The 22,223-nt window shown below is 36.4% G+C and overlaps 1 protein-coding gene across 1 annotated transcript in view; it reads right to left on the reverse strand.

The window, feature by feature from the left end:
- LOC149813184 (rRNA-processing protein fcf2-like) overlaps positions 1-21,668 on the reverse strand; it is a 34,841-nt gene extending 13,173 nt beyond the window's left edge. The window contains exons 1-3 of the mRNA XM_089991255.1: positions 21,546-21,668; positions 17,816-18,036; positions 17,671-17,731 (exon numbers count right to left, since the gene is read on the reverse strand). Coding sequence (XP_089847381.1) covers positions 17,671-17,731; positions 17,816-18,036 — 282 coding nt within the window. The 5' untranslated portion in view covers positions 21,546-21,668. The remainder of the gene's footprint in view (positions 1-17,670; positions 17,732-17,815; positions 18,037-21,545) is intronic.
- Between the last annotated feature and the right edge of the window lie 555 nt (positions 21,669-22,223).

A 22,223-nucleotide genomic window follows, 5' to 3' on the forward strand; every position in this document is an offset into this window, starting at 1 on the left:
CTTTTTCCTTTTTCTTTTTTCTTTATTTTTCCTTTTTTGTAATGACCACAAGGGGGGCCCACACTTGTAGTCGTTGGGGCTCCAACGGTCAAATTTCTGACCGTTGGGGCTCCCAACGACTACAAGGGAGCCCCCCTTGTGGTTCCTTTTAGTGCTTCCCTCCTCTATAAATAGAGGAGGTCTTCCCCTCTTGTATGTATAGGTTTTTACACCCTTCTCTTCTTTTCTTCAATAAATCCAACTTATGACTTTTAGTCACTTTCTATATTTGAGAGTTTTGTGTGTGCACATTCGGTGTTTGTGTTCTTGGCTCTAGTAGTCACTCTTAAAGAGTGACCCTTTTTGCTCTATTGGTGCTTCCGCCTCTTTTCATTACACTCTTATTTTAATTAGGCTTGGCAATAAAGGCTTACACTTACATTCTTGTGTTTTTCTTTTTGCCTTATTGATCTTTGTATTGTCCCATAGTGGACTTGTGCATGTGCATTTGTATGATTATGATCTTGTAAGCCCTTAGTGGCTAGTGTTTTTCGTGCTTTCGCATATTTCATTACATGGTATCAGAGCCATAGTATTCTTGGACTTGTGAAAGGTTGCCATCAAGTGATTGTGTTCGTCACAGTCTCCTAAGGGATCGTGCTCTCCTCTTCTCATTTTCACTTTCCTCCTTTCTTGCTCACGCAATGGAGACCAAGATTGATTTATCTTCTATAGTATTCTTAGACTTGTGGAAGGTTGCCATCAAGTGATTGTGATCGTCACAGTCTCCTAAGGGATCGTGCTCTCCTCTTCTCATTTTCACTTTCTTCCTTTCTTGCTCACGCAATGGAGACCAAGATTGATTTCTCCTTCAAGCTCAATGAAAAAAATTACATGATGTAGGCTTCCGCCATGGAAAACAATCTAAAAGGAAAAAAACTTTAGGATTATGTGATGGGCACCATCCCCGAAGTTCAACTCAAGCTCACAAAACTAGAAAGAGGTCAGGAGAAAGCCATAGAGGGAGATGTTTGTACCAAGGCTATTGAAGATCATCATAAACAACTGAAAACTTGGGAGAACAACCATGCAAAAATTCTTTTATGAACAACGTCGAACTTAAGGTATGTGCAAACATTACAAAATTTCGAAAAGCTAATGAGGTTTGGTTTTTTATGAAGGGTATCTATACTCAAAAGTATCTTGCAAGAGCATATTTTTTGCAATAAAAAGTTAGGACCACCAAGAAAGATGAAATGAGTATCCAAGACTATTATAGTGCTTTGAATCCCCTATGGGATGAACTAGCACTTTTAGAGCCTAAGTGGGTTGCTATTGAAGACGTGAAACTTAGGCAAAAACAAATAGAATAAGAGAGATTTTTTCAATTCTTATATGGGCTTCATCCAGAATTTGAACAAGTTAGATCTTCTCTCCTACATAGATCTACTCCTCTACCTCTAGAAGATGCTATTGCCGAAATCATCTAAGAAGAAACTCGTTCTAGTATGAGTAAAAGTTGTGAAGAAGTCTTGGCCGTATCTAAACTAGGCAACCATGTCAAGACCTATAAGTCTTCACACTTTAGGAGGCAAAATAACTATAGTAATAATAATAACTATAGTGGTGGAAGAAAAATGTTTATTTGTCATCATTGTAATTAGCCGAGTCACATTAAACTCGTTTGTCCTAAGTTGAATGAAATATTTAACTATATGGTTGCTTCTGTTGAAGAATCTATTTTTCTTCCACCACTATAACTATAGTGGTGGAAGAAAAATGTTTATTTGTCATCATTGTAATTATCTGTGGCAAAAGTGCACCAGATCTTAAAGACACTCTTGGTCAAATATCTGTGGCACTTCAACAAATTATTAACACATCTTTTACATCGGGTGCTACCATCGCCTCCTCATCTTCACCCGGTACATACTCTTGGATTCTAGATTCGAGAGCATCTTTTCATATGATTTCTCATGAGAATGCCTTATCCAATATATGCACCAATTCAAATTTATCTTGTGTTTCTTCGGCTTATGAAACCATTTTGAAAATTATGAGTATAGGAACATTAGATTCTAAAAAAATTTAAACCTTTCTTGTTCTAAAAGTTTGAGTTGTTACCAAACTAAATTTAAATCTTTTTCGGTTTCTCAAATTGCTGACACATCTTTTTCATCTAAGGGTTGCTTTGTGCAAGATCTCCGGTCAGAAAAGTGGAATGGGAAGGCCATAGTAAGGAAGATATTTACTTTATTGACTCTTTGTCTCTTCCATTAAAATCATTTTGTTCTTATGTCCAAGATAAACTTGGCATAAAAGACTTGGACATCCAAGCTATTCTAAAATGTATCTTTTTCCTTTGGGGGACAAATTTCGTAATGAAAAAGATATGACTTGTAAAGATTGTATTCTTAGAAAAATGAAATTTATCCCATTTCCAAATAGAACATTTGTATCTGCAAGACCTTTTGAATTGGTGCACTCGGATGTACGGGGTCCTTCTCCGGTCATATCTAAAGGTGATTACTCGTATTATGTAACTTTTAATGATGATTTTACTAGACATGTATGGGTTACATAATATTAAGTCAAAAGTTTTTTCCTTTAAAGAGTTTCACATAAAAGTTAAGAATCAATTTCAAAGCAATATATCTATTCTTAGATAGGATTCGGGTGGGGAATATCTATCCAATGAATTTCAAAACTATCTAAAACAAAATGGGGTTTGCCATCAAACATCTTGCCCTGAGGCACCACAACAAAATGGGCTAGCGGAAAGAAAACATAGGCATATAATAGAAATTGCTAGAACTTTCCTTATTTCTAAAAATATTCCCATAAAACCTTTTAGGCCAAAGTCGTTTTAACTTCCACTTATTTGATAAATTGAATGTCATAATCCACTTTAAAAAATGTTTTCCCTTATGAAAAACTTCTAAAACTAACATCAGATTTCAATCGTTTACAAATTTTTTGTTGTAAAAAAGTATATAGCCATTGCGTCAGAAAAATATACTACTATTTTGTGGAACCTCTAAATGAGGCTCTTATTTGATAAATTGAATGTCATAATCCAATTTAAAAAATGTTTTTCCTTATGAAAAACTTCTAAAAATAACACCCGATTTCAATCGTTTACAAATTTTTTGTTGTAAATGTTTTCTGCTTTTGCACAAAAGAGACAAGTTATCACCAAAAGCAATTGAATGTGTTTTCATTGGATATAGTGAAATATAAAAAATGGATATAGATGTTTAATTTTAAAAAGAACAAACTTTATGTTTTCAATGATGTAACATTCTTAGAAGATGAAAATGGTTTTGAAGAGTATGATAAAAGGAAATAGACTATGTTTTTATATGATTTCTTAACAAAAGAAGATATACATGCTAGTCATGACTCTTTAAATTATCATAAAATTATAGATGATATCAATCATGAACACTCTAATATTGGGACATCACCGAGTAGTGATGACATCATTAATAGATCTCCAAAAAATATTCAAGTTTATACCCGACGTAAACAAAATAATACTACTAGCCTTAGAAAAAAATTCTCAATATGGTGAACCTATAGAAGAAACTCCTCTTAAAAGATTTGGTAAAAAATCTATTCCACCAAATAGGTTTGTCTCTTATAAGTCATTATCTCTCAATTATAAGACTTGCCTAATAGCTTTACATTCATAGCATGAGCCTTTACATTATAATGAAGCTAAAAATATTCCTCATTAGATTGAAGTCATGAACATAGAACTAGATGCCCTTAGGAAAGCAGAAACTTAGGAAGTAGTTGAGTTACCTTCAAACAAGAAACCCATTGGATGCAGAAGGGTCTTTAAAGTTAAAACCAAGAGTAATAGAACTTTAGAGAGATATAAAGCAAGGTTAGTCGCTAAAGGGTACTCTCAAGAATATGTAATTGACTATGAGGAGACTTTTGCACCCATAGATAGAATGATTAGTGTTAGGACTCTAGTAGTCATTGCATCAACTAAAAAAATACCCTATATACCAATTGGATGTTAAAAATGTTTTTCTTAATGGAGAACTCAACGAAGAAGTTTATATGGATCCTCCGCCGTGATTTGATATTGAAAAAGAAAAATTTCTTAAACTCTGAAAAGCTTCGTATGGTCTTAAACAGGCCCCCAAGGCCTGGTATGATAGATTCAGTAATGTTATGATTAATTTAGGTTTTCATTCATGTTATACTGACACTGCTCGATTTGTAAAAAGTATAGGTACTCGCATAGTTATCCTTCTACTTTATGTAGATGATATGATTATAACAGGGAACGACAAAAAGGAAGTTAGTAATATTAAAAATGATTTAAAAGATAATTTTGATATGTAAGACTTAAGATTCTTAAGATATTTTTTAGAAATTAAAGTTGCATACTCTCCCAGAGGGTACATACTTTCTCAAATAAAACTTCCAGTAGATATAAGTGCTAAATCTGGTATTTCAGATGATAAGAAAGTGAAAATTCCTGAAGTGGTGAATGCTAAATTAAGACTTGAATATGAGACTCTTATTGAAGACCCCACACCTTACAGACAGCTAATTGGATTTCTCACTTATCTGTCTATCACCAGACCAAATATAGCTCATGCAGTTCACTCTGCTAGTCAGTTTCAACCAGAGTTACCAATCGAGGAAGCGGGAGCGAAAAGCGATACGGGAAGTAGGAGCAGGAAGCGAGGCACTTTCAAAAATTTACGAAGCGGGGAAACGTGGGACCACTTAGAAGAAAATTACGAACCGTCTCGGAAGCGACCTAGGAAGCGAACTGGAAGCGACCTAGGAAGCGAACCGAAAGCGAGGGGGAAGCGAAAAAAATGAAAAAAAAATGGGGAAGCGCACTTCCCAAAAAAGGGGGACGCTTCCCCTCATGCTTTGGAAGCGCGACGTTTCGCGCTAAGGGGAAGCGCGCTTCCCCTTTTACCTAGGCGCTTCCGGTAACTCTGGTTTCAACATGCTTCCACAACGATTCACATGAGTGTTGTATTAAGGATCGTCAGATATATCAAGAATACCATATAACTAAAGGGCTCTTTCTATCTTCATCCTCGTCTTTAGATTTCCTTGCTTATACTGATGCTAATTGAAGAGAAAATCTCAATGATAGAATATTGGTTTTTGTGTCTTTTTAGGAGATTCTTTGATTGCCTGGATATGCAAGAAGCTACAGAATGTCTCATTATCCTCTACTGAAGCAGAATACAGAGATATGGCAACTACAGCTATGGAACTTGTATGGTTAATAAATCTCCTCAGAGATATGGGTGTTGACGTCTCCAAACCTTCGAAGATGAGTTGTGATAATAAAAGAGCAATTTACGTTGCCAGCAACTACACCTTCCATGAGTGCACCAAGCACATTGAGATGGACTGCCATTATGTTCGTGATGAATTCTTGAGAGGAACTATTGAGTTGCCTTTTGTCACTTCAGAATTCCAACTTGCGGACTTCTTTACTAAAGCTCTTGTTGCTCGACGTTTCATGTTCCTTCTCAACAAACTTTCGATGTTTACATTATAAGTTTGAGGAGGGGTGTCATGATAGTGTTAAAATGTATCTCTCTTTATGTAAATATTTACATATATATATAAAGAGAGATACATATACATATATACATCACGTATATATGTATATGTATCTATCTATATATATATGTAAATATATATGTTTTCTTTTTTCTATAAAACCCGAAAGGGTATTTTAGTCATTTCTCTCCATTTTGCGCATATTCATAATTATGAATATGCTGTAATTCTTTTTCCTTTTTTACTTTTCTTCTTTACTTTTTTCTTTTCCCTTTTTTGTCTTTTTCTTCTTTATTTCTTTGTTGACTCAAAGTCAACCTTGGAGGGCTCACCACTAGCTGTTGAGCCTCTCCAACGGTTAGAATTCTAACCGTTGGAGGGGCTCCAACAGCTAGTGGAGCCCCTCCAAGGCTCCTTTTCCCTCTTATAAATAGGGGAGTTCCCCCTTTGTAAACTTCACTTCTTGGAGCTTTTGTTCTTCAATCCTCTCAATAAAATTCTTTATATTTTGTATGCCTTTGTGCATTTGAGTTTCTTTATTGTACCTTTGTGTACATTTGTTCTAAGTGTTCTTGTGCTTTTGTGCACATTGGTGGTGTTGTGCTCATCGCACACTTTATCTCATTTTTTGAGATATTTTCACATGGTATCAGAGCTAGGCTTAAAGGAAAAGAAGATCGTGCTCTTATTTCTCTTCGTTGGAATACCTCGTAAAGCGTGCCATTGAGTTGTGGTGTGGAAGTGAAGACTCGGCTCTTCATTCTATATTTTGCAAGCTTCCTACATCAAGAAGGGACTCACTTCGCATTGTGGTACGCATTTATTCCTCTTTGTATCCTCTCTAATGGGCGAAAAGGATTCGCACTTCTCTCTTGGCTTCAAATTGAATGGAACGAATTATCATGTATGGGCCGGGAATATGGAGGCCCATATAAAAGGAAAGGGACTTTGGGGATATGTTCAAGGAACTATTCCCGAACCCGTACCAAAAATTACTACCCTTGACAAAGGGGAGATCAAGGTTCTTGAGGGTAAAGAAAGAGAAAAGGCTTTTGAAGATTACAATAAGAAGCATGAAGAATGGGAAATGAAAAACTACAAAATTCTCTCATGGTTCTTCTCTTCGGTTGAGACCAAAATTAATGCCAATATTCTAAAGTTCAAAAAGGCATGTCAAGTATGGGAATATCTTGAAAGAATGTATACTTCAAGAGATTTGTCCCATAAGTACTATCTCCAAAAGAAGGCCTTAACCCTTCAACAAGGAGAAATGTCCGTTAGAGAGTATTTTGCCGAGTTATCCACTATTTGGGATGAGCTTGCCCTCCAAGAACCTAAATGGAGCGGTGAGGCTATTGAATTGAGGGCCAAACAACTAGAAGAGGATCATTTCTTTAACTTTTTAAATGGGCTTAGACCCGAGTTTGAACAAACTAGATCATCTCTCTTATCTTCTTTCTCTTCCCCTCCTTTGGAAGATGTGCTTACCAAATTAAGTGGAGAAGAAACTAGATTGGGAATGAATAAAACCAATCTAAGTGTGTTGGCCGTTCCCTCTAAAGATGAGGATGAGGGTGCTTATGCCGTCTCAAGACCGGGGAATAATGTTAAAACCTATAAACCCCCTCATTTTAACAAAAATCAAGGAGGAAGAGAAAATGGTGGGCATTATGGAAGGAGAGATTATAGTAAGATCATATGCCATTTTTGCAAAGAACCGGGTCACATTAAACCGGTATGCCCTAAATGGAAGAAGATGGTGGCAATGTCTACTACTTTCCAATCAACCAAGGAGGAAGGTCCTTCTACTTCCAATCATGCTACTTTGGCTCTCAATCAAATCATGGAAGCTCTTCAACCACTCCTCAAGGGATCCGTTTCCGGAGCCGCCATGACCACCTTCTCTCCTCCCGGTAAGACTCTTTGGCTCTTAGACTCGGGTGCATCCTTTCATATGACTCCAAATGTTTTGTCACTTTCTAAATACTCAAAAAATTTGTCACCCTCTTTTGTCTCCACCGCGGATGGGGCTTCTCTTGAAATAAAAGGAATTGGTGATTTTGAAAGACAAGGTTTTTTTATTCCAAAAGTTAGATTTATACCAAAACTAAATTTAAATTTGCTTTCCGTCTCTCAACTATCGGATCATGGGTGTAATATCAAATTCTCATCAAATAAATGTTGGATACAGGATCGCCGGTCCGGGAAGTTGATTGGGGAAGGCTCTAGGAAGGGAGATCTTTATCTCATGGAATTTCTTCAAATTCCAAAAACCTCTTTTTGTAATGTTGCCCAACATAAGAATATAAATGTTTGGCATAAACGCCTTGGGCATCCAAATATTGTTAAGCTTTCATATTTACATTTTGCTAAAACCTTATGTAAAGACAATTTCAATTGTAATGATTGCATTCTTGGTAAAATGAGAAGCTTACCTTTTGGACAAAGAACTATGTTTTCAACCAAACCTTTCGAAATTGTGCATTCTGATGTATGGGGACCGGCACCCGTTGTGTCTAAGGGAGGTTTTTCATATTATGTTATTTATGTGGATGATTTTTCAAGGTATAGTTGGATATACTTCCTCAAACATAAACATGAGGTTTTCTCTACTTTCAAGATCTTTCACATGTTAATACAAAATCAATTCAATAGTAAATTACAAATTTTTAGAACAGACTCCGAGGGAGAATCTCTCAAATGATTTCAAAAGTTATATTGAAAATAATGGGATTGTTCATCAAAGGTCTTGTCCCAAAACTCCCCAACAAAATGGGTTGGCCGAACGAAAACATAGACACATAATTGAAACTACAAGAACTTTGTTAATTTCTCAAAAAATTCCAAAAAGATTTTGGGCCAAAGCGGCTCTTGCATCGGTTTATCTCATCAACCGACTTCCATCCAAAAACTTGAACCAAATATCTCCATATGAAATCTTGTATAAAAAAGAACCCGACTACAATAGGTTAAGAATTTTTGGTTGTAGATGTTTTGTTCTCACCGATAAGAATGATAAATTATCTCCCAAAGCTATTCCTTGTGCTTTTTTAGGATATTCGGAAACCCAAAAAGGTTTTAGGTGTTATGATATTAAAAATGATAAACTATATGTTTCAAGAAATGTAACCTTTTTAGAAAACATAAGTGGTTTTGAAGAACACAAAACTCATGAAGATAATGCCGATTATTCTTTTTTGTTTGAACTATTATCTAGAAATGAAGATTTTAGCGATGATGAATTAAAAGAGAATGAGGATATAAGTGAATGTATTCCTCAAACCATTCATGATGAAGAAGAAATGATAAATGAACCAATTACCTATACTCATAGAGATAAAAGCACTTTTAGAAGTGCAATAGAGAAATATAGTGATCTTAGTGAATCTTCCAACAACTCTCGAAGAACTGAAAGATCTAGGAAAAATCCTTCTAGATTTATATCCTATGAGTCTTTTTCTCCAAAACATAGGGCATGTCTTAGTGTCATTCACTCATACCAAGAACCTAGAAATTTTAAAGAAGCTACGGAAATGATTGAATGGAGGGATGCCATGGACAACGAACTTAGAGCCCTCAACAAAGCCAAAACGTGGGTTTTTCAATGTCTTCCAGAAGGAAAGAAAACAATAGGATGTAGATGGGTTTTTAAAGTCAAAACCAAGAGTGATGGCACTCTTGAAAGATATAAAGCCCGTCTTGTCGCAAAAGGATATAGTCAAGAATACGGCATCGATTACGAAGAAACCTTTGCTCCTGTTGCACGAATGGTTACTGTAAGGTGTTTGATCACCATTGCATCTATTAAAAAATGGAATATTTACCAAATGGATGTTAAAAATGCATTTCTAAATGGGGACCTTAATGAAGAAGTCTACATGGATGCTCCTCCTGGTATGAACATACCAAAGGGGAAAGTCCTTCGTTTGCAAAAAGCGCTTTATGGTTTAAAACAAGCCCCTAAGGCTTGGTATGATCGATTTAATGACGTAATGGTTCAAAATGGTTTTTCCTCATGCTACACTGACACTGCTCTGTTTGTCAAAAAGTCTGATGCAGGAATTGTGATTTTACTGTTATATGTTGATGATATGTTGATAACAGGTAGTGACATAAAAGGCATCAGAAACATTAAAACCACTTTAAAAGAAAGGTTTAAAATGTCAGACCTGGGGTATCTGACTTACTTTCTTGGTATTGAGGTAGCCTACTCTCATAGAGGCTATTTTTTGTCTCAAACTAAACTTGCCTGTGAGATTCTTGACAGATCAGGTATTACTGATGATAAAATCTGTGAGACCCTTGAAATTGTGGGATCAAAAATGAAGATCGATGATGGGAAACCTTTGGAGGATCCTACCCCCTACCGGCAACTTGTGGGATCTCTAATGTATCTTAGCATCACAAGGCCGGACATCTCTCATGCTGTGCATACTGCAAGCCAATTTCAGCATGCTCCTACATCCGTTCATATGAGTGTCGTTCTCCGAGTTGTCAGATACTTAAAGGGAACTTTAAACAAGGGAGTTTTTCTTTCCTCTTCTTCTGAGTTGAATTTAATTGCATATACTGACTCTGATTGGGGAGGTGACCCAAATAACCGTCACTCCACTACAGGCTTTTGCATTTTTTTAGGTGAATCCCTGATCTCATGGAGATGTAAGAATCAACAGAAGGTGTCTCTATCATCCACCGAAGCAGAATATCGAGCCATAGCATCTACAACTATGGAGATTGTCTGGATTCATCAGTTGCTGCAAGACATGAGGATTTCAATTCAAGAACCCACAAAGTTATGTTGTGATAATAAGAGTGCAATCTATATTGCCAAGAACCACACGTTTCATGAGCGGACAAAGCATATTGAGATGGACTGTCATTATGTCCGTGAGGCATATCTACAAAAAGTCATCGATCTTCCTTATGTGACGTCAGAATATCAGTTGGCAGATTTCTTCACCAAGGCGCTTTGCTCCCCAAGATTCAACTTTCTCCTTAGCAAACTTTCGGTCATTGTGCCCTAAGTTTGAGGGAGGGTGTTAAAATGTATCTCTCTTTATGTAAATATTTACATATATATATAAAGAGAGATACATATACATATATACATCACGTATATATGTATATGTATCTATCTCTATATATATATATATATATATGTAAATATATATGTTTTTTTTTCTATAAAACCCGAAAGGGTATTTTAGTCATTTCTCTCCATTTTGCGCATATTCATAATTATGAATATGCTGTAATTCTTTTTCCTTTTTTACTTTTCTTCTTTACTTTTTTCTTTTCCCTTTTTTGTCTTTTTCTTCTTTATTTCTTTGTTGACTCAAAGTCAACCTTGGAGGGCTCAACACTAGCTGTTGAGCCTCTCCAACGGTTAGAATTCTAACCGTTGGAGGGGCTCCAACAGCTAGTGGAGCCCCTCCAAGGCTCCTTTTCCCTCTTATAAATAGGGGAGTTCCCCCTTTGTAAACTTCACTTCTTGGAGCTTTTTTTCTCCAATCCTCTCAATAAAATTCTTTATATTTTGTATGCCTTTGTGCATTTGAGTTTCTTTATTGTACCTTTGTGTACATTTGTTCTAAGTGTTCTTGTGCTTTTGTGCACATTGGTGGTGTTGTGCTCATCGCACACTTTATCTCATTTTTTGAGATATTTTCACAGATAGTGTGTATATATACACTATTTATGCCATGTAATTTGCTTTTCGAATCAAGGGTATTTTGGTCTTTATTTTGTAATAAAATAATATTTACAGACTGCATGTAGCCCTTTTTCCTTTTCTTATTTTTTATTTTTCTTTTTTTGTCCTTGACTAAAAAGGCCTAGGCTCTTTGGTCTTTGACCAAAGAGCTCTTGGGAGCTGCTCAACGGTCATATTTATGAGCTCCCAACAGCTCTTTGGAGCTCCCATGTGGTCTCCCCTAAAAAGGGCCTTTTGTGTATAAATAGGGTCGACCCCCTCTTATTTTTCTTAGGCTTGTACTAAGCATTTGATCAATAAAGGCTTATATTTTACATTCTTGTGTATTTTTCTTTTTGCCTTATTGATCTTTGTATTGTCCCATAGTGGACCTGCGCATGTGCACTTATGATTATGATCTTGGAAGTCCTTAGTGGCTAGTGTTTTTCGTGCTTCCGCATATTTCATTACACCAATCACCCAAGCCTAGTGGCTCAGGCGGTGGTGGGGCTTCGCCTAGGTGCCTCTTTTAACAACTAAGCATGTTGTACATGTACTTGTACCCATACCCATGTGACATAGTATATATATTGACTACACTTGTGGGTAAGGAACCCCTAGTTTGAAATGGAAAATGAAAAATCCTTTATTTTTCAATGTTGTTTGCATATTTGACCCTCCAAATGTGATCTAGATGGTTGGGTTAGTAGAAATCGATTCTTCAATCATGTTATTCCACCGTGTATGTAAGATTTTGCAAGGGTTGAAAAATCAACAGCCTATAACGTACCAAATTTTCAACCCTCATAAAATTGAGGTGAAAGAGAGAGAGAGAGGCGTCAGAGAGAGAGAGGTTCATGAATTTGGAAAGGGGAATGGAAGGAAGGAATCTCCTTTGGAAACCCAAGAGAGCCAAACTCTTCCAATCAAGGACGGTTCAAGAGAAGTTGAGGCCCTACGCATATTTCATTGGAGGGTCATATTTCTCTATATTTTTTTTATTGGAGGCCCTCAGCATGAGGCACATGCATGTGCCATGTTTCATAGGAGGCCCACAGCATGTGAAATATAAGCGTTATATTTTTTTTCATTTGAAGCCCTAGGTTGTGGCCTCAAATATCAAAGAGGTCAGATAGCCCTGCTTCAAAAAAAGAAGAGTCAATCCTATTATAATATTTAGTAGGCCAATTTGAGAAATTCTCAATTGAAATTGAATTCAGAATGGCATCTTATACATTGCCTTACATAGGTATTTATAGACTTCCCATCCTCCTGAATGTTCCATCTTGGGAGGAACCCTGAGAGAGATTGTCTCCTCAGACACAATGACAACAATGCCCCTAGGGGACGAGCCAAGTAAAATGACCACATTGCCCATGGTAGGACGTCGAGTCTGAAGGAAGAACTTCCTTGTCCCTCACACTTTAAATAATGCCCACGCCGCCCTTATTGACCCTAAAAGACTATTATATCCCTCCTAGTAACCCCTAATCAAGGTTGTATATATCATATAGTAATCTGTGTCGTTCGGGCCCAAAATAAGATATGTAATGTATCATAAAAATTGTAAATTTTGAAAAAAAAAACTTAAAAATTCTAAAAAAATTGTAAAAAGTTAAAAAAATAGCAAAAATTCTAAAAAATCATAACACACAAAACAATGATGAAATGCACAAAATGCAACCATAAAAACACATGTGAAGCATTTGTGTCTCTATGAGCTACATAACACATCATCAATCATCAAATCTTACAAGAACAATGCAAAATAGTAATATCTTCAATTAAGAACATGTCCCAAGATTTATCAAAAAACAAAAAAAACAAATTTATGAATACTTAACAGTTACAAATTAGAATAATAACCAAGTTTTTAAAAGTATACCATCAATAATCATTATCTTCTTCTTGTTCTTCATCTTCATCTTCTTCTACTCCTTGACCCAACCAAGAGTTGTCAGTCAGAGAAGCAAGAGCAGAAAGTGATTCGGGAAGCGGAAGCAAGAACCGAAGCACTTCCAAAATTTTAGGAAGTCGGGAAGTGTGGGACGACCTAGAAAGCGAACCGAAAGCGACCTAAGAAGCGAGGGGGAAGCGAAAAAAGAGAAAAAAAATAAAAATAAATAAAAATAAAAACACAAAAAAAATGAAAAAAGAAGGGGAAGCGAGGGGGAAGCACGCTTCCCAAATCTTTTTGGTGCTTCCCAGCACGTTTCGAAAGCGCCATGTTTCGCACTTCCAAAATGCGCTTCAGGAAAACGTGTTTTCGCATGTCCTATGGCGCTTCAAGTAACCCAGACCCAACCACACATTTCCCCTTTCGCTGCAGAACTTCCTACTTTTGATGCTACGCTAGGGGTTGTAGGATCAGAAGTAGGGAATTCATCTTCGTCCTTCCAGGGCTCCACCTACCCCATTTTTGCCTCACTCATCTCTTTTGCTTGTCTTTTTTCTCTCAAACCATTAAGTAATTGTTAACATTGTCATTTCACGGTATCCAATAATTTTCTTGATGTGAAGGCCACAACATTAAGATGTGTCAGCTAAATGATGCTTCAACCAAGAGATACCACTCGAAATAATAGTACGGCAATAGTTGCAAGCGATTTTCAACCAGTTTTCACTCATTATTCGAGGGCCCCATTGCCATGCCGAATCATTTGATGCCATCTTCCCCAAGAAAAGTTCAATAAAAAGCAAAGAATAGAGTTTGTTTACCTTAACCCACTCCCTTGCACATGGATCGGCCCTCAAATAGCTCTCACGAGTCCTAGGGTGTGTGGATACCTCTCTAATGGCCTTTACACAAATGAGGGAGTCGGCCTTCAAGAGGTCTTTGAAACCCAAAAAAGAAAAAAATAGTATTCGGTCTTTTTAAGTGCGTTGAGCCTGTATCGTACGGTACACCCTATATCATACGATACGCATTCATATCGCGATATGAATGAATATCGTAACATTTTTCTATATAATAATGATACGTAACGGACAACCTTGCCCCTAATACCCCATACACCCACTTGGATCATCATATTCATAAGTTCTTAATGAAAGAGATATCCAAACCTGCCCTAAACAGAAAATACAACAATAAAAGAAAATCACGACGTGGCACCAAGCTGCTATCAATCCCACCCACTTCAAATCAGACTAGCCCTCAAGAATGGAGGGTTGGCCTGAGAGTTTTGTTTTCAGCATTCCAGGGCGGTTGTCCATGATGACATCAAGGTATTTAGTTGATGCAGTATCAGTTGTTGTGCCTTTGATTCTTCTATTGAATCAATTGTTATCACCTTGTTTTGAATTGCTCTCATCTTTAGTTCATAACAATTTTCGGGTTTTCCATGTACACAAGGTGTTGTTTCTAAAAAATCAGTAAGTTGTCATGGTGCTTTTTGCAGTTGCATAATTTGTGCATGTTGTCTGCACACAAGCAAACTTCAAAGGTTGAGCTTCATGATAACTTTAGAAGTTGCCTTAAACGAGTAACGCAAACTGAAATATGAAGGTCTAGGAGTCTATTTCTACTATTTGGACCATGTTGAACACATCCATAGGGTTAGATTTAGACCAGTGTTATCAAAAACGCACCTTGAGGTGCAAAAGGTGCATCTCGCCTTGAGGCACGGCCCTCTGTCCTGAGGCGTGAGGCGCAAAATAAATAAATAAATAAGATTTCTAAGACATAATCAACAAGATTTTTGTAGGTTAATCTCATATATTTTCTTGTTATTTCAGTTATGTAATCAGTTTCTTAGTATATTTTAACTTTTGTTGGTTAATCTCATATTTTTCAGTTATGTAATCAGTTTTTATATGTTACTTAAAGTAACATATAAAAGTAACTTACTTTTATATGTTAATCTCATATTTTTTAGAATATTCTCATATATTTTAACTTTTGTAGGTTAATCTCATATGTTTTTCAGTTATTTCAGTTATGTAATCAGTTTCTTAGTATATTTTAACTTTTATTGGTTAATCTCATATATTTTCCAATTATGTAATCAGTTTTTAGTTACTTTTATATGTTAATGTCATGTTTTTTTAGTACTTATTTGAGATTTTCTATTTCTTATTGGTTGTTATTTCACCAATAAAGCATTTCTTTATTTATTTGTATTTTTAGATATTTTTTCATATTTTTTTTTAAGTTTTCAAAAAAAAATTGAGGCTTACGCTTTACGCCTCGCCTCGATTTTTGGTGGAGTGCCTTTCTACGCCTCAACGCTTTTCACAACACTGAATTGGGCAAAACAACTTGCTACTATGAGTTACAGCTGGGGGTTCCTTAACATGAGTGTAACCAATACATACATACATGTTTTTGAAATTGTGGTGTCGCACTCAAGGTTGCCAGACTAGGAAGCGGAAGCGGGAAACGATACGGGAAGCAGAAGCGAGAAGCGATGCATTTTAAAATGTATAGGAAGCGAGAATCGAGGAATAAAAAAAAGAAATATAAGAATTGAATGGGAATCAAAATGAAACACAAATAAAAACTAATATAAAAGTGACTAATATTAAATTTCATGAATTTTTAGTGTAAAAAATACATTTTTAGAAAAATCTAAAAATGATGACTACTACCAATTTAGAGAAAGCACATGGAAGTGAGTGAGAAGAGTTTGAGAAAACACATAAAAAACATGAAAAGTTGAGTAAGAGAACATATAAGAAGAATAGATGAAGTGTGTGAAAAGCATAGGAGAAGCGTGGGGGAATCGAGGTTCTCATCAAGTTTCGGAAGCGACGAGTATCACGCTTTCGAAGCGAGTTTCCGGGAAGCGAGCTTCCCACCTATCGAAGAAGCTTCCGGTAACTCCGGTCGCACTGCACCTATATAACATAGACATGCAACATTTTCTATCTTTTTATTCCGAAAAATGAAGCATTAAGAAGAGAAATAAAAGAGCAAAAGCAAGTAGTAACCCTGGGATGTAATAACACACACAAGAAAACCACTATGAAAACTATACCCATACATAAATACATCAATAAGATCTTCCTAAAACATCAAGTACTTTCCTAAGATGCTTAGTAAGACATTGGGCAGGCATCTTTAAAGCTTTAAGTATTTGATTGTGTAATGTCCCATAGTACATCAATGTTGATTGGAACATGACAGAAAGAGATTACCACCTTTTGAGATGCAGTTTATTCCATAATCAATGGTAACTTTTGCAAATTTTGTAATATTTAGGTTGATTTTTACTTGATCCCAACAGCCAGAAGCATTTTGTGTTAATCTTGTTTAATTTTGTAAAAAACAACTCTTTTCTCATTAAAGATGGATCCCTCCCCATCAATTTCTGCACTAAGCAGCCTAATCGGACTTTTTCCATGGTTGGGAAATAACTAATGCCTTCTAACTTCTTTGTATGGAAGGGGATAATGGTCCCTTGCATCAGATACCTCAAACTTGATAGTCATATTAACGGAACATCGGCTCCACTAAAATATATACATAAAGAAGAAACGTCAAATACAGTGTTGGTTGCAATTAAACTTAAAAAGGTCATGTGATGCACTCTTAAAGTAGATGCATAATGTTGATGTGTCACTTTGACAGTGTACCTGTTTCCAAAATCAGAACATGTTTGGTTAAATTATGCCCAGATCAAGACAAGTATATGCAAGCTGCACATCTCGTCTAAAGCAAGACTAGATGGCAGAGCCAGCACAATCATGACGCATGTAGGTTCATTACGAGGAACCAATTAAAGTTAAACTTTTAATAGGTTAATTAGCTAAACAAAAGGCCCTAATGATTGCCATATAGCATGCTACAACTTGAGAAAGTAGGACTTGAATGAACAAAAACTCTTGCCTACATGTTGCAGAGAAAGACTTAACTGAACTCCTGAAAGATGACCCAGAATGAGAAAATCCACACTCCACAGTAATGTGTCTCAAGAACTAAATAATATTTGAAGTGAAAGGCACTTGGTGGCAATTTCATCATTCTACAAGTCAGCTTACAAAATTCCATCATCGACAAAGTCAAGAACACATTTATCTCCCAAAATGCAAAATAAAAACCAATCCAACAAAAAGAAAATTCCTAATAGACAATATAGAAAAGGAATAAATATCAGATTACATACAGTTATATGAAACTATGAAAAGGTACCACACTACTCAACTAGCAACTTAAAATCCTCCAAAAAACATAAGCTAAACAACTTAAAACCATTGTTATCCTACTTCAGGTTAGTTACAACAGAAACTGAAATTAATGATACAAATTTGAGACAAGTGTTCAAGAAACCAAAAATTTTCCACTGGATTTTCTTCATAAAAGAATGGAGGGCAAAATTTTTTAGAATTCCCTTTACTATTGACTCAACAAACAGAAATCCACAAACATAAGGACAAGAAAGTAGAAGATAAAAAATAATTGAATAGAAGAAAATAAATAAATGAGAACTGAAAGAACAAACCTTAAGTATTTCAAGATCCTTCTTTAATTCGGGAGTGATGGTTGGGGCAGCTATGTCAAACCTATACAGAAAGGATGCAATTGAATCCAGTATGCCATTGTTGTAAATCATAAAAAAAAATAAAACTAGGGTTAAGACTACATACCACTTCTTACCGGCAGTATCCTTTAGTTGCTTCCTCTGCAATTTATTCATCTTTTTGGGGTCTCTAGGAGGAACAAAGAGTCCATCTAAAAGCATCTTATCAGGCATCCAAAGGGATGATGTATGGCCTACATTGTGATTTTTCTCTTTCGATGTAGAAGATGAGAAATCAGGCAATCTAGGGTTCCACAAAAGGTCAATTTTTTCCATATCTTGAGACATCTAATGATCCAAGAGCAGCATAAATGTGGAAAAAAATCCATTAGGAAATATGTAAAGAATTTCCAAACAAGAAAATGGATATGAATGGATATACAATCATTTTATACTGGAGAAAGGCATATGTTGTTTTAACTGACATGGCCTACAATTTTTAAAAGTATTTTCTGGTCAGTTTAACAGTATCTAGTATCTACATTCAATCAAGTAATGTTGAGTACATGTACAAGATAGTTATTGTCATCCCACTGTGCATATTAGTACAGTATACATTATACAACGCATAGATTCAGAATATTTCTAATTTCACATGGAACTTGGAAAACAGACCAGACCCCAATAGCCTAGGCAAAATCTAATCCAACTTCTGCACCAAAAAAACAAGAGCCATTCACTTGATTTGCTATATGAAAATGATAAAGCTGACCTAGTTTTTGCATCAATTCAAGTGAAAACATGGTGGAAACCTATGTCACATGAACACTCCATTTTGCCCTCCATACCCGTGTCGACACGCGTGTCCCCGTGTCGACACCTGGACACCATTTTACCCTCTGTACATACAAGTTTGTATTCAATTTATAATTATATTTTCAATATATAGCATATACATTTAGATTATATTCAGTTTATTTTGTATTTATGTGATATTTAATATATATATATATAGCTGTGTCCCCGTACCCACATTGTTTGGAATTGTCATGTCGTACCCTCTGTATCCGTACCCACACCCGTACCCAGGTGACATAGGTGGGAACTAAGACGAAGTGACCTCCTAATGAATTACAATGCTTTAATCTAAAACCTTAGTTGTCGCACAACCATTAATGTCATGTTCACCATCTCCCTTTTAGTTTTTATCATGTCACCCTCACATATTGGTGGTAGTGCAAGTTTTAAACATGCCAAAACCTTCTTGAACAGCAGTCTTTTCTAAGCCAGCTCAATACACTTAATCATGACCCCATCCTTATTTGTTGTTTTAGAAATCCACCTTAACATACACATTTGATTGCAGAAACTCATTAATACCTTAGAGTTTGCACCTCCGACATTGTAATTCCTAAGATGGTCTTGCGCATATGTACCTTTAGCTAGATAATTAGCAATAAATCTCTCATTAGACCACTATATGTCTTACTTTTCTTAATCCATCTGTGATCATGTCAGTCATTTCTTTGTCCAAATACACCATTTAGCCACACAATAGAGCCTAATCACCCCATATTATTGCACCTTTGACACCATAATGTGTTCTGTCTTAATTATAGCCTCTTGTCATAGCTCTTCCTTTAAAATTTCACTACACAACACACACATAGTTATATAGTCTTTGCTTCTGAGTGGGCCAGTGCATGAGTCCAGCCAAATAGAACCTAGACTAGCCAATTTGATGTTGACCCAACAAGCATGTATCAAGTTTTAATGTTGATGTTGATGTTCAAGCTCAGCTCATTAAAAGCATGAACTCCAGCTCAGCATGAATCCATGCTTGGGGTTCAAGCCCAAGTATATTGCATGGATTATACATCATGTTGAGTATACATGACATTTCAACAGACAGTTGTTATAGTGGAAACCATGGTTCATCCATGACAACAAAATACAATAACTACAAAAAGATCACATACATGTGAATCACAAGATACAATATTATGCAATAAAGATCCTCCAGAAAAGATGCATATTTGCAGTAATTGATCGGAAATAGCAACTCATTTCAAGCCAAGTCACCATCCTCGCTTGCCTTGGAAAATGCCTGCCACCTAAATGATGGTCCCCTTCATTAGGAAACATTGATACTCTACTTCCACGGAGCAGATCAGATTACTTCTGCATCTAGAAATATCTATGTTGACCCAGTAATATTGCACAACTTGGGTTGCCAAAGGTCCAAAAAGGCACCAGTTCAACTCCTCTAGGATGCCATTATGCAATAACTATAAAGTTTCCTTACACCTCCCTCACCAATTGACAGTAGTTTGAACCACAAACAACCTTCAGATGTCATGTAGCAACAACTTTATCCTCCAAAGGCCTTAAGAGAAGAGCCAACTTAAAAGATCCTTGCAAGCAATCCTCCTTTCTTTCATGCTCAGATTATTTCTTGATAAATCCAACTTCAGCCACTCCTAAACAACATGCATTATGCTAATTGAAAGGCTTCAATAGCTTTAGATTACCCTCACTTGAAAGTATTTCTCATGGACGTTTCCAAAGAGCTTTCATATAGTTTAGGAGAGGAGCAAAGGGGATTTAATTTCCAAGTTAAATATTTCCTCACATAATATATATTGTTAAAGGAAAGTCTTCCAGGAGCTTTCACTATACTTCAGCAGAGGAGCAAAAGGGACTTAATTTCCAAGTAAAATATCCCCTCACATAATACATATTGTTAAAGGAAGTTGAAAGCCAGGCCCATGCACAAGGTTGAAATCCTAGCATAAACATGGGCCTCCATCTAATTGCAAGCCATACACAAACATATATTACAACTTTTGAATGTTTGACAATTTTAAGTTGTTCAAAAATAATCTATATGAGTTCCCACCCAATTGAATCACCTCGGTGAATGACCTATAAAACAAACATAACCAATCATATCGTAAAACATCCGCACAACAAACATTCTTCAACTAAACCACACTACTAGCAAATAATTTTCATTTCATTCCAACCCCTCAAATTCTTCGAAAAACTGCATCAGAACCCCACAAAATATGGAACCGAACATCAACCTATAGGCATCTAATTAGGAATTTGCATATCAATTGAATATGCAGGTAAATGTCAACTTGAATTTCAACTTAATATAAATCCAACTAGATTCTCATTTATACATGTTTCCGGGATTTTTCCCGCAACAGATTACGCATAACAGAAATTTCAAATATATGAGAATATTCACTACGCACGCACACGGATCATAAAGCCTCAACCAGGTATGTACATTCAGAGACATCAATTGTTTCAATCCATTTCCAAATAAATTTAACGATCCCACAAAATAAGCATGGTGACTCCTAATCCCTACACATGCTGTTATGAACCTATAGATTTCATTTATTAAAGATCACTGATATCACATACAGGGCTAATCAAACTAAATTTCATAATCATATGATGAAACAACAACATAGATTAACATTGATGACAAGAAACAAACAACTTTCTGTTCAGTCCCATCAGCGCAAACAGTGATAACATTTGATTGCCAAGTAGATTTTCCATTGATCGATAATCTAACTTATTTACATACTATGAATCACATTCAGTCACTTAGAGAAAACAAATACAGATGATTACGATGTTCAGTCATCAAGAGAAAACAAGTAAAGATGATTCAAATATAGATGTTCATGAAAAAACTAAGGAGCAATTTGTTCGATTCTCATGAACGAATCAAGCCTGAGAAACTCACTACCTATTGATTTGGGGTTTTTCGGACAACCCACACTATAGTCTCAACCCATGACATACCCAACAAGGAGAACACAGAAAATTCCTACCTCTTCCGGCGCTTTTCCGACGATCGGAGACTGCTGTCGCGAGAAGAGGGTCGGCCAATGACGAATGCTCCACTGCCGAGCTCGGGTCGAGAGGGACAGAGAGACCGAGGGAAGAAACAAAGCGATAGGGCATGGGCGACGGAGCGAGAGAGACAACAGGGAAACGGGAGGGAGTTGAGGAAGACCGAGAGAGAGAGAGGGAGAGGAGAGGAGAGTGGGAGGTAGAGACTCAGGGACCCCCTTTTGTAGGAGGGTGCCCGAAAAGAGAGGGTTGTTACCCTCACCAGCGGCGGCGGCACTTCCCTTTCCCCCAGCTCCTTTCGCTTGCTGCGTTAGGGTTCAGAAATGAGCCCTAACGCAGTTTTATCGAGCCACACTGTCGTTCATTTTTTTTTTCTTTGTGCATACCTCTTTACACGGGGCGCGGCCTGGATCCGGGTCCGAGACCCGTGATCCAGTAGCAAGGTGGATCCGCAGTTCTCTTGCAGTGTGGATCCGCATGTTGGATCCATATGGATCCAACTATGGATCCACACATTAAAATCATATATAATATATGATTATTATTATATTACTATTACTATTATTATTATTATTCCTTTTTCAAATATATGTATATGATATTATACATATATATGGACCCTAATTGATATGGATCTGCTATAGCAAATTCTTCAC

Source organism: Nuphar pumila, chromosome 16 (genome assembly GCF_984573655.1).
Source record: "Nuphar pumila chromosome 16, dmNupPumi1.hap1.1, whole genome shotgun sequence".
In the NCBI taxonomy this organism is placed as follows: Eukaryota; Viridiplantae; Streptophyta; class Magnoliopsida; order Nymphaeales; family Nymphaeaceae; genus Nuphar; species Nuphar pumila.